The sequence below is a fragment of the Vicia villosa genome, linkage group LG5, assembly GCF_029867415.1.
Source record: "Vicia villosa cultivar HV-30 ecotype Madison, WI linkage group LG5, Vvil1.0, whole genome shotgun sequence".
NCBI classification, from domain to species: Eukaryota; Viridiplantae; Streptophyta; class Magnoliopsida; order Fabales; family Fabaceae; genus Vicia; species Vicia villosa.
Window position 1 is genome coordinate 28,307,155 of NC_081184.1, and position 16,336 is coordinate 28,323,490.

General features: G+C 36.1%; 1 protein-coding gene across 1 annotated transcript; it reads right to left on the reverse strand.

Annotated features, from left to right (window-relative positions):
• Window positions 1-12,204: 12,204 nt before the first annotated feature.
• LOC131604427 (O-fucosyltransferase 20-like) lies at window positions 12,205-15,505 on the reverse strand (the record flags this gene model as incomplete). Its single annotated transcript, XM_058876867.1, has 6 exons — window positions 12,205-12,815; window positions 13,034-13,292; window positions 13,601-13,884; window positions 13,967-14,056; window positions 14,209-14,374; window positions 14,700-15,505. Coding segments are annotated over 6 exons (1,833 nt in total), but the record flags the coding sequence as incomplete, so codon positions are not given.
• Between the last annotated feature and the right edge of the window lie 831 nt (window positions 15,506-16,336).

Below are 16,336 nucleotides of genomic sequence, written 5' to 3' on the forward strand. Positions count from 1 at the left end.
AAAGATGGGATAAACTTTAGAACTCTTGGAATCGTATTTGTGATGGCAAAGTAACGATAAGTATAAAAGAAGAATTTTAGAGGATTTCTAACATCTGTTGATGTGAGGAAGACTTTGTTGAAATTCCGAGTGGAATGATATTTGGACGCGAAGGATGCCATGGAATTTGGATTAAAACCACGAGTATGAATGTTGTGCTATTGTGTTGCGTAGGAAGTCTTTAAAATGTCGGTGCTAATGACGAAGGAGTTGGGTCTAATTGGACAATTTAGAGACTTGAGTTAGTATGTGAAGGCACTCCTAATAGTGTTAGATTGAGTATGCTAGAAGATGACTAGTGGTATTCTTAACGAGATTAGAGAAGGTCAGAAAGATGATGTTGAGTTGATCGATATGTTAACTTTGAATTACCAAGGTAAAAGCGGTGAATTCAGAATCGACGGGAATAATGTAATGAGGTTGGGTGATTGAATTTGTGTTTCTGATGTTTTGAGCTTCGGAAGAATATTCTAGAAGAAGGACACCGTAGTGGATTATTGAACTACGACGATGTTAATGAGTTTGGATGCAAACTCGGAAAGGACACTGTTATGTAGTAACGACAGTTTATGCTTAAATATGGATGACGACTATCTATTGACAAATTGAGGACTTGATCACCCTTAATCTCTTGTTGATAGTAGACGGAATCTTATAAATGAGATGAACTTGTTTTGTTACCTTAATGGTATAAGATGTAATGAATGCGAAGCCGTGGGAATAATCACTCACTATGTTGTGTGAATCTATGAAGAGGTGGAGTATGTATTCGGCGAAATTAAAACAAAGAGTTGATGCTATATGATGTTGTAATAATTTTGCGCTGTTATTGAGGTGGTGTTGTAGATTCCAGATATAATAAGGAATTATACTCTAAGAAGGACGAGGTTGATTTAATTCTTAAAGAAGAGTGGGATTCAGGTTGAGCTATTATGTAAGCAGTGGTATATCGAGGCTGATGAGTGTGATTATAACTACTTGTGCGTACTCGTTCCGGTGGTGAGAATGTTTTAATAGATGAAGTAAATCAGGAATTTGTTTTTGAGTGCGAGTAAGTATTACTGAGTGGTGAATTGGTACCATGGATGATGAAGAATGATTCTTGGACAAATGAGTAAAGAGAGTCGGAATCGGGAGAAACTCAGAAATCTAATTGGTATAGATGATTGTGAAGAGTAATCAGAGTAGTGCGGAAAAAGCGGAATGTAACATGTTGGATAATTGATGGTGTGACTTAAGAGGAGACAGATAATTGGGATTCAATAGTACGGGAATATGAGTATTGAGTTTCTTGAAGGAAGCGGTTGGTGAAAAGTGTAAGTATTATTTTATCGCTCAGGTGAAAGAGTGTGTCTAAGGTTGGTATATTTGGTAGATGGAATGCATTACTGCATTGTGGATCAAGTGTGATCATACTATGGATTGTGTAATTGTATTACTCAGTTGTTGAGCGTATTGTATAGGTTGTACCTCAATGTTCTATTGTTGTTAACCTTTTGGAGATATAGCGAGTGGTATCCTTTTGGATGGTCAAATGCGACGTAAGAACTGGGATTTGAATGTATGAAACATGTTTCCTGTTGGTTATGTCAGATGGATTTCGAGGATCGACTGATGGAAATGTTACATGGGAACTGGAGAGTCAGATGAAAGGCTCTATCCGGAACTTTTCACTGGAAGTATGTTTTCGAGGACGAAAACTCTTTTAGTAGGGGAGAGTTGTAACACCCCGTATTTTACATTTATTAATTTAATGGGAGTTTAAATTAATTTCTTGGATTATTGGTATTTTTAATTGGAATTAAGTTGGAAATTGTGTAAAATAAGCTATTGGGCCAAGTTGTGGTTAGTAATGGAGGGGGTGTAATTGATAGGCCTTATTACTAAAGTTATTTTGCTTTATTTTTCATAAAATAAGAAAAAGAAGGAAATTGGAAAATAGAGAAGAAAAACCTAAGAGGAAGAAGGAGAGAGCTCATGGAGAAAAGAGATTTTCGTATTCATGGTGCAGCCCTCACAAAATGGGTCATAACTCTCTGCTCGTAACTCCAAATCAGGTAATTCTCGAAGATTCGGATTCTACACGAAATTTCCTTCGATTTGATATATTAATTCGTGTCAGGGAGGTTCTCGATGAGGGATATAAGCGAGTTTGAAGATGGGAGATTCTTGCTGAATTTGAGGGAAAAGGGCTTACGGGTTTGATGAAGAAGAATGGGAAAAGTCCAGATTCTTGGCTAAGGTAAGGGGGGGACTCTTCCGATTAACATCTATTATCGGGTTATGGATGATAGGACTGATATAGATATATTATTTCATGTCAATTGAGTCGTATGATAGAGTTGGGATTTTGGGGATGTTTGTTGATAATTATCTATTTTGATGAATTCCATGAATTTGGTGTTGTATGATGTTTGATGATGCATAATATATGTTATATGTGTGTATGATATATGTTGTGTGGCTGTTTTGTGGCGTTTGATCAACTTGAATCGATTTGGTCGAGGTTGAAGGATTTGGGATTCATGTTCGTATGCTGTCAATTGCGATTGAGATCCCTGATTTTTGTCAGTTCGCGCCGCGAAGGTGGGTGCGCGCCGCGAAGGCGTAACTTTTCTCGTTCCGCGCCGCGAACCTGTGTTTGCGCCGCGAAGGCGTGTTTTCTATTCGTTACGCGCCGCGAACTGTGTGTGGCGCCGCGTGCTGTAGCGATAATTATTTTCTTTGAAAAATGTAAAAATGTGTAACTTTCAAACCGTAAGTCCGTTTTAGACGCCGTTTTGGACGTTGTTCCTTAAAGTGAATGTTCTACCATATGAAATGAATAAAACAATAACAACTTGATTTTATTTTAAAAAGTATCATTTTCTTCAAATGTGGTTTATTCTGGTTTTGCATAGCTGATGAGGTGCAATGGTTGTTGTGTGCATAGTTGAATATGTGCAATGATGTATGTTGTGATAATGTGGTTGATCCTGTTAATTGTGCAAATGGGTGTTGATCATGGTAAATATGGCTATCATGTGTTTTGATGAATGATGAGGTAAATACTCTGTCGTTGACGAGTTGCTTTGTTGTACTTGGTACACGATTGTAAGGGATGTTATTGTTGTTGCACTGTATGATGAATGATTTACCTGTTATGATGTTGTGGTTGTAATTGGTATTTGTTATACATATATGGTTGATGTAAAATATGTATTTTATTATGGTTGAGAAATAGCATAACTGTGTATGGCTATTGATTATTGTGGTGGTTGATGATTATGACATTTGGTTGATTTATGTGGGTGATGAGCATGTTATGGTTGATACATGCATTCATAATCATTATGTGGCTGATCCTTGACGATGGTGGATCAGTGGTAGCTAATTCCCATTGTGTGGAATTAGTGAGTGGGTGTTGCCGTATCCTTGACGATGGTGGATCGGTGAGTTGGGTTATCCCAGATTTTGGTACCACATGCATATAGTTGCATTTGCATTAGGTTACTTGTGTTATTATAACATGAATGGAAGATTGTCCAATGTTATAATATGTGATGATTGTGTGATGGTTATGATTTGTTTGGATGAATTATGGTGTTGCCCTTCGTAATGTATTCTATTTGTGTTGTGTGTTGATGAGTACTTCCTGACAATCTGAATATAACGAAATTGGATGAATAATGTGACTATGATGTGTTATTGTTTATGATTCGATAACATTTGTTAATTGTGAATGAGACTCACCCTTACTTTGATGATTTCAGATTGGCGAGTAGCGGCTTTTGGCTCGGTGAGGATTAGCTCATGAGTCAGTTTATTTGGTATAGCGTCGGTGTCATGCTCTGATATTGTAACACTGGGGGAACGTTAGTTTAGAGTTTATGATGATACTCTATTTTGTTGTTATTGGAGTAATTTTGTGAGATATTGCATAGGTGATGTTATGCTTATCTGTTGATTAATGTTCCGCTGTATAGAAACATGATTTTGTTAAATGGATGATTTTCCCCTAAGTGAAGCATGACAATTGATTTATGATAATTTGTTTTAAATTGAATTGTGGCACCCTTGTTTTCATGTTTTACTCTGAATTATTTTATTAATTTCCGCGGGGTTTAGAAGGGTGTTACAGTTGCAATCTTGTTTCAGCAGGTGTCGAAGTCGAATTGCATTCTTCCATCTCAAATCTCTTGAGAATTTCACTTGCATATCTTCTTTGATGCATCATCAAGCCTCTACTACCCTTGTAGAATTCGATACCAAGGAAGTATGAAATTTCGCCCAAATCTGACATTTCAAATTCCTTGCTAAGATCACCTTTGAAGCCTTCGATCTCTTTCTTGTAGTTACCTGTTATTAACAAGTCATCAACATAGAGACATAGTATAAGAAATTCACTCTTGCTTCTTCTTACATATACCCCATGTTCAGTTGTGCACTTCACAAATTCTTTCTCCCTTAGGAAGCTGTCGATCTTCTTATTCCAAGCTCTTGGAGCTTTGTTCAGCCCATACAGGGCTTTATGCAGTTTGTACACTTTTCTCTCTTCGCCGTGTTTCACAAACCCAACTGGTTTTGTAACATAGACTTCTTCGTCCAAGGGTCCATTCAGGAATGCACATTTAACGTCCATCTGACACATGTGCCAATTGTTCATGTTCGCCATGCCAACAACCAACCTGATTGTTTCGATCCTGGCAACAGGTGCAAAGACCTCATCGAAGTCAATTCCTTCCTTCTGAAGAAATCCTTTTGCCACAAGCCTTGCCTTGTGTCGAGTCACTTCACCTTTGGGATTACACTCCACCTTGTATACCCACTTCACATCAATTGCCTTCTTGCCTTGAGGCAATTCGACAAGTGACCAAGTATTGTTGTCTTCGATGGACTTCAATTCTTCATTCATAGCTTTCACCCACTTCGAATCCTTCAATGCCTCAATTGCATTAACAGGTTCGACATCTGCATAGAAAGCATAATGTACCAGCTCACCTTCATCATTGACTACATCATCTGATGTAATCACACATTCTTGCAACCTTGCAGGCATGTGTCTTGTTCTCTGAGGTCTGCCTGAGCCTGCATCAGTTCTGACTTCTTCTTGTCGAACTTCTTCTCTTTCGACTTCAGTAGCTGGTTCGTCATAAAAAATTCTCACTGAATCCTTCTTGATATTTTCAGTCCAATCCCATTCTTTAAGCTCATCTATGATCACATCCCTGCTGATCACTACTTGCTTGTTCACTGGGTCGAACAACTTTTATCCTCCAGTCGAATGATATCCTATAAGTATCATTTGACTCGACTTATCATCAAGTTTTCTTCTCAACTGATCTGGCACATGTCTATGTGTTATAGATCCAAATACCTTCAGATGGCTCAAGCTAGGCTTCACACCAGACCAACATTCTTCTGGAGTAATTCCTTCTAGCTTCTTTGTCGGACATCTGTTTAGAATGTATGTTGCAGTCGACACTGCTTCTCCCCAAAATTCTTTAGGCAAATGCTTGCCTTTTAACATACTTCTTACCATATTCATGATGGTTCGATTCTTCCTTTCTGCAATTCCATTCTGCTGTGGAGTGTAGGGTGGCACCACCTCATGCACAATCCCTTCTTTCTCACATAACATGTCGAAGTCTTTCGACACATATTCTCCACCACCATCAGTTCTCAAAACCTTGAGCTTTCGACCACTTTGTCTTTCGACCATAGATTTGAACTTGGCAAATACCTCGATCACTTCACTTTTCTTCTTGATCAGGTAAGTCCATAGTTTTCGACTAAAATCATCTATGAATGTAACAAAGTATTTGTTACCTCCATTCGAATCCACCTGGATAGGACCACATACATCAGAGTATATGATTTCGAGAATAGCCTTCGACTTACTTCTTGCATCCTTGCTGAAGCTATTCTTGTGTTGCTTCGCCTGCACACATTCCTCACATACCTCGTCTGGAATGTCGATTTCTGGCAGTCCTGAAACCATATTCTTTCTTTTCAACTCTCTGATGTCATTGAAGTTGAGATGGCATAGTCGATAGTGCCATATCCATTCATCTCTGCTAGCTGCAGTTGCAAGGCACTCGTGCTCCATCACATTGAGTTCGATCTTGAAGGTTCTATTCTGTGACATAGGAGCCTTCAAGATTAACCTCCCATTTGCATCAACAACTCTCATCATCTTATCTTCGATCGAAACCTTGTAGTTCTTTTCGACCAACTGCCCAATGCTGAGTAAGTTGCTCTTCATGCCTGGTATGTACAACACATTGGAAATTACTGACCTCTTTCCATCTTTCCTCGTAATCATTACATCACCAATACCTTCAGCTGCTAGAGTATTGTCATTTGCAAATTTCACCATGTTCTTTATTGAGGGTTTTATGTTGACAAACCAATCTTTCCTTCCAGACATATGTGATGAGCATCCTGAATCCAAGTACCATTGGTCCTTGAATTTATCTTCATTTTTTGTTGTGACCATCAGCAACATCTCTTCTTCTTCTTGTTTTGCAAGCTTTGCATCACTTTCTTGACTTTCATTCTTTTCTAGACAAACTGTTGAATATTGACCATACTTCTGACAGTTGAAACATTGAATGTGACTCTTGTCAGGCTTTCGACCACCACCTCTTCCTCTACCTGCAGCACCACCTCTTTGGTTGCCTTGGTAAGAGGGCTTTCTTTGATTCGACCAATTTCCTTCTTGCTGATTTCGACCAGTCGAATTGTTGTAGCCACCTCTACCTTTATTTCCAGTCCAACTTCCTTTGCCTTTCTTTTCGTTTGTTGACTGAGCCTGCAGAGCCACATCGCTCTTCGACTTGCCCGCAGCTCTTTCAGCCATTCTTTGTTCATGAGATTCAAGCGTCCCTTGAAGCTCTTCTTTTGTCAATTTCGACAAGTCCTTCGACTCTTCTATGGCTACCACGATGTGGTCGAACTTAGGGGCCAAAGACCTCAATATCTTCGAAACAACAGCTTTTGTTGTTAACACTTCTCCACATATCTTGATTTGATTCACTAGTTTTGTAACCCTAGTGAAGAAATCAGTTATGCTTTCGCTATCTTCCATCTGAAGCAATTCATATGTTCTCTTGTGAGTTTGTAACCTCACCTCTTTCACTTTTTCTGCACCTCCAAAAGATTTTTCAAGAATCTCCCAAGCTTCTTTTGAAGATTCTATATCACTAACCTTTTCAAAATTATCTGGACTCAGACATTGATGGATTATAAAGAGAGCTTTATAATCTTTCTTCTTCAATTCTTTATGTGCAGCCTTTTCTTCCTCCTTCGCACCTTCTGCAAGCGGTTATATCCCTTCTTTTACAAGATCCCAGAGATCTTGACAACAGAATACAACCTTCATCTGCTTGCACCAATTCTCATAGTTATCTCCTTTCAGAATTGGTAGTGTTGCTGGAAAATGCCCATTCGGATGATTCATTGCCATCGCTATTCTTCTTGCCTTGAATCGATTAACCGGAGCTCTAGATACCAGATGTTGGAATTAGACTCTCAAACCTTTGAGTAATTCCTTATCGTTAAAGATGACAATGAAGAAAAATAAGAACAAAAGTAGGATTAGGGTTTGCGGAAATTAAAGAGAAGAAGAAAGTATTTTCTGCAGAGTTTCTCTTTGCCCACAAACTGTGGAAATTCTGTTATTCACTTGCAACTGCAACTTCTGTGAATACAAGATAATGACTTGATTACAAACTAATGAGGGTTACTCCCTATTTATAGATTTAGGTTAGCTTTCTCCCTAAGCCAAAGCCCAAAACTATAAAAGCCCAAAATACCTATTTTGGAGCTAAATCAAATCTAATATATTTTAAATCTAAATCAAATCTATCTAGATTTAAAAACAAACTTATGTGTAACAAACTGTTACACACTTCGACACACCTTGTGTTCGAGTAACAGCTTCGACACAAGGAATTACAAATTAACATTTCCTAATTATAATTATTATAAAAATTTATAACATTTTCTTGTTATAATTATCATAAAATTATAATTGTCATGAATATTTATAACTTAAAATTTGTTGGAACAAGTTATTTAATTATTTGTGCTACATTATATAATTTGTGATGTATTTTGGATAATTTAAATTAAGTTAATGTGTTGTTTTACATTTTAATTATTAACTTATATGGATTATTTAGAAATTATAATTTTGGATATAAAATTTAATATATATATATATATATATATATATATATATATATATATATATAATGTATTCTTGCATGCAATTATATGGTTACTTACAAAAATAAGGAGAAAATTTTAATTTTTTATAGAAATGGGCCCGTTTAGGGCCGAAGCCCATTTAGGGCCGGGTAGCCCGCAGCCTAGACAGGGCCGGGCCTGGGTAGTAAAATTAGAGCCCATTTAAAAATGGGTTTTTTGGGCCCGAAGCCCATATGGACCGGGTAGCCCATATTGACAGCTCTACTCTTGAGCTCTGTTGTAGTTAGGTAAACAAATAAGGGTGTTTTGTTGTGTTCTCATCTTACTCATTCGAAGTTGTTAATTCAGATGAGTAAAAAAATATTCCTTTAATATTAAATTGAATAGATTGATTTTCCGTTCATAGGATTATTTTTAGTATATTTTGTTCATATAATTCAAAATCTTCATTGTCTTACTCTCTAAAGTTATTAACTTTAAGTAAAACAGATTGAAAAATAAAATTGCAGGCATTGTGGCAGGGTGTTTATGTGTGTTTATGTGTTGATTGTTAATGTGTATTTCTTGTGTTTCACTCATAAGAAGAGAAAATTGTAGAGTGATCTCGTAAAGATTAAAAGTAGGTTCGGCAATGGAGAGTGGTTTATTAGTGGGTGATTTCAACGCAATCAAGAAAGATAATGAGAGAAAAGGTCTTAGTAGTCTTTGTAATATAGGATAATGGTTGGAACTTAGTGAATTTTTCAAGAGCCTTGAGCGAATGGATGTTTCGGTTTCAGAGAATAAGTTTACTTGGGTCAAGACGGATGGTAGTGTTATGAGTCGTCTGGATAGACTTTTGTTATTCGAAGGGATGATTGATAAGGGAAAAGTGATGGGTCAGGTGGTTGGGATTATGGATGTCTTGGACCATTCTCCCATTTGGATAAAAGGCAATTCTTTAAATTGGGGTCCGAAACTGTTTAAGATTTTCAATTGTTGGTTGGAGCATCTGGTTTTTTTCCTTTTGTAGAGAAAACTTGGTCTTCTATTAAGGTTCGTGGTAGGATTGTGTTTATGCTCAAAGAGAAGCTAAAAATTCTCAAGGAGTATCTTAAAAGTTGGAAAAAAAAGGTTTTCAACTTTTCGGATTTGGAGGTGGAAGGGACAATTAAAGAGCTTAGAGGGTTAGACTTGGAGGTGGGAGTAGATTCCTCTAGTACAAATGATGAAATGGAAATCCTTCCATACCAAGGAGAGTATGATTAGCAGAAGTTTATATTGACTTGGCTACAAGAAAGGGACTATAATTCTATATTTTTTTCATAATGCATTGAAGATGAGGATTGTGACAAACAACATTCTTACTTGGTCTGGACTCTGATAGGGGCTGGCTTTGTAATGTGGAAGAGGTTAAACAAGAAGTGAAGGTGCATTTTGAACAAATTTTTAAAGAGGAGGTGTTTAGTAAACCACTTCCGGATGGTGTGAGTTTTAAGCAGTTGAATGAGGATGAGATGAAGGTGCTTCAGGCTCCTTTTTTGCTAGAGGAGATTAAGGAGGTGGTGTGGAGTAGTGACAAGGAGAAAAGTCTCGGTTCTGATGGATATAGTTTAGGTTTTTTCAAAGCTTGCTGGGAGATTCTTAAAGTTGACATTTTAAATTTTGTGACCGGGTTCTTTCTTTACCCGAGTCTTCCTAAAGCAATGACGATGACTTTCTTGACCTTAGTTCCTAAAGTTGACACTCCTCAAAGAATTGATGAATTCAAATCAATTTGTCTTGTTGGTAGCTTGTATAGGATTTTATCGAAAGTCTTAGCTTTGAGATTGAATAGAGTTACGTGTAAATTGATATCTCCTTGTCAATTGACTTTCAATGCCAGAGGCAGATGATTGATAGAGTGTTGGTGGTAAATGAATTGGTGGAATACATAAAGTGTTTCAAGAAGGATTATTTGTTAGTTCAAGTTGACTTCGAGAAAGCTTGTGATTGCGTATCTTGGGACTATCTCAGGTATATTTTGAAGAGGATGAGTTTCGGTTCTAAGTAGCTTAAATGGGTAGAAGTTTTAGTTTTCAAAAGAATTGTGTCAATTCTTGTTAATGGGAGTCCAACAATAGACTTCAAGGCTTGTCGAGGATTGCGAAAAGGGGGTCCTATTTCCTCTTTGCTTTTCTTAATGATGGCAGAAGGCTTGAGTGGTCTAGTTAATAATGCTTTTGTTGTAGGGGAATTTCAAGGTTTTCAAGTTCGCGGTGGCTTTATTTTGAGATGTTGCATTTTGCTAACGACTCTATGTTAATTTGCGATGGATTTTGGAAGAATTTATGGAGTTTAAAGTCAATTCTTAGAGAATTTGAATTGCCTTATGTGCTTAGGGTAAATCTTTGAAAGAATGAGATTTTTGGTATTAATCTGAAGGATGACTTTGTCCATTATGAAGTTACATGTCCCTAAGACATTCAGGGGTAGAACCCCAATACGGTTTTGTTGTTTGTCTTCTAAGCTTTCGTTTATGTTTGTTTATTGAGTCTCTTTATCAATTGCACATCTTTGAATTGAGTTTTGAATCGATTCGTTTTTTAGCATGCATAATTTAATTGTTTGTATTTCAGTTTGATGATGATGTTTTAAGTCAATTTCTTGAATTAATGGAACAAGAACCATATTTGGTATTGGTTTAAGTTATGACGGGGAGTTTGATGATGATGTTTTAAGTCAATTTCTTGAATTAATGGAACAAGAACCATATTTGGTATTGGTTCAAGTTATGACGGGGATTGCAATTTCAATAAAAAAATTCTCAACCTACCCCATGGATCTCTTAAACACCACACGAAATTCCATTTTTGTCCCCAGTTTCCGTAGATGCACATCAGGAAGCACTCCATATTTTGAAAAAAATTGATTCCTTCTGTAGATGCATCTACGGAACACTCTATTGTCAAACCTTATCAAATCTTTCCATAGAGAATTTGAGATTTTCTCAATTAATTAAACTCCATCAAACATTTCCTTAGATGTAACTACGGAAGATTTTTCTCAATTAATTGAAAATTTTAGATTTTTTCAATCCATTCATAATTTAATTGGGAAAATCTCAAATTAATTAAGTTTGTTGACATCTACATAATCGTTAAAACACAATGAAAGTTGGGATTTTCCCAATTAATTGTGAAAATCTCAAATTAAGTTACAAATTAATTTCTCAATTAATTAGGAAAATCTCAAACTAATTAAGTTCATGAAATCTTCTGTAAATGTATCTAGAACATTCTGATTTTCCCAATTAATTGAGAAAATCTCACGTTTTACTATGTTTTAAGGGGTTTTGTAGATGCATCTATGGAAAAAACCAATTTTTTTAAAAAAATATTTCTGTAGATACAACTACGAAAGCGCGAGGGGAGTTTTGTGGTATGCCTAATGCTTATGGGGTGGGGTGGGAAATTTTCTTTCAATAAGGTAATTTTTGTGCTTAGTATTAGTTTGCTTTTTTAAAAATTTTAGGTTTAATTTTGAATTTCTTTGTTGATATTTATTTGCTATTTTATCTTTATTTTTATTTTAGTTTGTTTTAGTTTCTATTTCTTAGCTGGTAAGTGTATGTACTTAGAATTTTATTTTTATTTTTTAAATTTTAAAAAAAAAAAAATTCTTAAATACACTTTTGATTAGACTTTTAAAATAAGTACCCCCCCCCCCCCCCCCCCCCCCCCCCCCCCCCCCCTATTAAAAAAACTCCTTAACCTTAACTATGACCAACCTTCATCAACATTCTTTCCATAAAAGATTGAAATGGCTAGTCATAATTATGAGTTTTCTTCTCCAATCTCTTATAGCTCCTTCAACTATTCATAAAAAATATTCGCTAATTTCCTTTGATTTTGAACTGTTTTTGGATTTTTAATGACATCTACCCGCATAACTCAAAAAGAGCTTTGATATTTCAGCTGCATGTTTAGTTTCATAAGATGATATTCAATCAAATAAATTAATACAAAACTGATTATTTATTCATTCAAATAAATATATATACATGGCTTTATGTACTACAAAGAATAACATACCAAACAAAAAATAATGTATCCTATACAATACAAACTCTACCTAAAGAATCAAAGAATTATCTTGTGTATATCTATCAATTTAATGTATCACAGAAACCTACATCGCGTGTCTGAGGAGTGCTCGACGTTGTTATACCTCTTCGAAATGTCGCTTTTGAGTACCATGGTTTCCCGAAAATTCAACTTCCAAGTAGTTTTCAATGGATCAAAATTGTATATATTGCGAAAACTACCGCTCGTGCGCTTTAGTGTCCGTTTCCGTGTAAACTTTGTATACCAGAAGCTTTGGTATTGAATCTTTGATTACGAATCTGAATGTGAGTTGCACATGCATTCAGGGACAGGATACTTGGTGACATCTCTTCCGGCCTTGCTTGTCCGGAGCTCCGGCTGTCCTAATGAATTCTGATGCAATTCCTTGACAATGCTGTTAAACTCAGCTTCAGGGAGGGAAGGATTCAGAAAATAAGGAAGCATCTGTCTTTTGTTTGGGGTTATATATTTCTTGTGTCCCGCGTAAGCTCTGTGACCCTGTGACAATTCAGTTTCCGATATTAGAAAACGTCAAATGAAGAATCTACTTTAAGTATGTGTATCCTTGATTCCATTTTTAGGTTCGTTGAATAACAGATATATCTGATCGAGATATACATCAGATACATCAATCATTCAATGAATCTGAAAAGAGAATATTTGTTTATAATAGTCATCAGAAATAGTATGCAAATTCATCAATATGTGTATCGTACCTGAATTGCATGGCCCATGTTGCCTCCATGAGACGGCATGAAAACGTCGCTCTTCTCGGAAACTATGTAATCTATGGCAGCCATTATAGAAGCTTTCTTTGCAAATGGTTCTAGTTCACCGGGCAATGCAAGATCTTCCTTATTGTAAAGATGTGGAAACTCGTGGATTAATGGATGCAATGCTTCTTTTCCGCCCAAGGGTTGTCCCCCGGCCCAATAAATTCTTGCATCTCTTTGAGCTCCTAAAGCTTTAAGCAACCTATAAATGAGAAACAAAAATCCATTAGACTAATAAGCTACATGATGTTTGGATAAACAGCTTATTTAAGCGCTTATTATATAAGCACTTATGTATAAGCTATTTCTATTATATCAAATAAGTTAATTTAATAAGTTATTCAGGAGAATTTATAGAAATAAGCTGAAAACAGTCTATGGACATGTCATAAGCTATTTCCATAAGTTCTCCCAAACAGTCTTACGGGTGTTTATTTATGTCAATAAATAAGCTCAAATAAGTCATTCTAAACAAACTCCTATTCAAAACTAGAAGGATTTAATATTTACCTGGTAACATCCATGGCCGTTAAGGGACAAAGACCAGCCATCTTTCTTTCATGGTAAGTCATGTTTGATCTTCCGGTTAAGAGCTCCGGACGTTGTATCCTCTCACTCTTTACGATTTCGTCAAACTCAGGACTCAAACCAGGTAAACAACCGGTCCTCACCCACACGTCTTTTTCCATTCTTAGATGAAGGGCGACATAGGGTCCTTTGCTTTTCATTCTATCCGCAATCTTGTTGCCGAGTTCTTGAACTGGTTTTGCAAACCTCAATGCACTAAAAGCAACCTGAAAATAAGTGAGATTAGAACATTTCGAATATGATATCAATTGTCACACAAATGAAGAAACTGTAGAGACCGTGCAATACCTTGCATCGAAGCTTCTGAAGATCCGAAGGAAGATCCTTCGATAGCCTTGAATCCAAGCCGCGTAAAAGCAAAACACCTTCTCTGGTGAACTGCAAAAAACAACAATAATCATGTTAAACTCGTCTTTAACAAGAACATCACTCCCTCAATGACACCATCCACATTTTTTTCATCCATGAAACAATCATTTTGTGAAATTAATTGATACGAAAGTAAATAAGAACTTAAAGAAAAATCTTACTCTTCTGAGATAGCGCGATCGGATCCAACTAGGAGTGACATGAAGAGGAGGGCTTCCTTCCACCGGCTTTGTCATCAGGTGTGTTGATGGCAACGACGAAACCACCCTCACATCATTGGCAAGAACATTCTTGAAGTGCTCAAAGTCAAATATATCAGCAAATTCACTGCAAAACAAAACCGATACCGATAAGGAAATTTAACAAAACAAATTTAATCAACAAAAAAAGAGCCATAACCAGTATCTCCAAGTTTGTAACATCTAAATATGTCCAAATTTTGTCTTTTTATTATGAAGCACAGACACCAGAAACACAACCCTAAGGTGGACAACGACACGCCTATTTTCAGAGGTGTCATTACTACAGAGGTCTTTATCAAGAACAGTATCGAAACAAGATAAACCTATGCATAAGATTATGCTCCAATATTGATTTTTAGGAAGACTTAAGTTCAAATTTAACAACAATGAACAAGAGTAGTATAGTTTACCTTTCATCTCCCCAAATGACATTAACTTGCAATATAGGAACAACCAAAGCAGCACCAAGAATCCTAGCAATGACAACAGCATCAACAATTTGATTCCTCTGCTGATTCAACCCACCAGAAACAACCACCATGAGATACCTTCTCCTATTCTTCAAAACCCCATCACTGTCCCTTCTATAATCTCTGCTAAAATCCAAACAAGGCCTATACCCTAACCCATCTGGCTGCTTCCAAAACTCACCCTTTCCTTGATCCATCAAGTCAACTCCACTAGACCCCTTTTCTTTCAACATCCCATTATCATTCAAAATCTCATCTTTCTTCATTGAAACAGCTCCAAGTTCAGATTTTGACAAAACACCACCATTAAAAATCTCATTTTTATTAACTGAAACAAACCCAAGTTCAGATTTTGAGTCAAACCCATTTGAGATTAAGGGGTTTGAATTTGAACCACAAGGGTAAACAGAAAATGGGATTTCTAGATTGAAACCAAATTTCAACATGGAAAAAACACCAAGTAAAAAGAGTGTGAAGAACAAAAACATCCTTGGCCTTTTCCATTTTGTTGTTAAGGTTGTGAAGAACTTTGAGGAAACTTTTGATGATTTCTTTGGGGTTTGATCAAGTAAGGATTGAAGAGAAGATGATGAAATGGAGTTGATTATTTGAGATGGAACTGAGATGTATGACAGTTTCTTTGCATTGTTCTTTGACTTGGCCATTGAAATTGTAAAGAGTGTTTGTGATGTTTTTTTTTTTTTCCTTCTAAAAGAAAGAAAGAAAGAATGGTTTGGTTTTTGGTTTTTGGTTTTTTATATAAGAGTCTGTCTTTACAACTAAGCATGTTGTGTTCTGAGTTGTTAAAGTGGTTTTACTATATTCTCCTTCCTTGGTTTTGAAAAAATAAATGCAATAATAAGGTTTAAAAAAAAATTAAAAAAAAAACAAGTTTTTCAAAAAATTTATGTTTTGCAGGACTCCTGGAGTATGCGCCAAATGAATTGGCGCATTAGTACAAAATTATGTGTATGCGCCAGATGGTTTGGCGCCTATGTGGGTTTTTTTTTTCTTTTCCTATTCCTATTACACTCATACGCCAAATGAATTGGCTAATTGAGTAAAATAGTATACCAATGCGCCAAATGATTTGGGACATACCCAGGAGTCCCGCAAAACCTAGACATTTTGGTAAATTTTCTGAAAAACTTTTTTTTGGGTAATTTTTTTTTTAAAAGTGTTGTTTTTAAATAATTTGTAAGTAATTTTATGTTTTAATATGGTAATTAAAAAATGATGAGAGAGAAGATAGAATGGTAGAGAGAGAAGGGGCGGCGGGAAGAGAAAGTCAGATACGCGTCAATCAAAAAAATGGTACTGCTGCTGTGGTTTGACAACTTTTTGGTGTGTGCATCATTTCATTCATTGCTATTGGTGCGTTTTCACTCGTTTTCTAAGTACTATATTTCATTACTATTTGTTCACTCTCTTCTTTATTGTTGTTATCAAAATTTAAATTTAAAAAATCAACTTTCTCTAATGTGTTGAAATGTTGAAATTAAAATTAAAATCCTTTATCTTAGTCCTTAGTCCGAGTGCCCATTTTCTCAAACATAAATATTGAAATAGTTTTATAA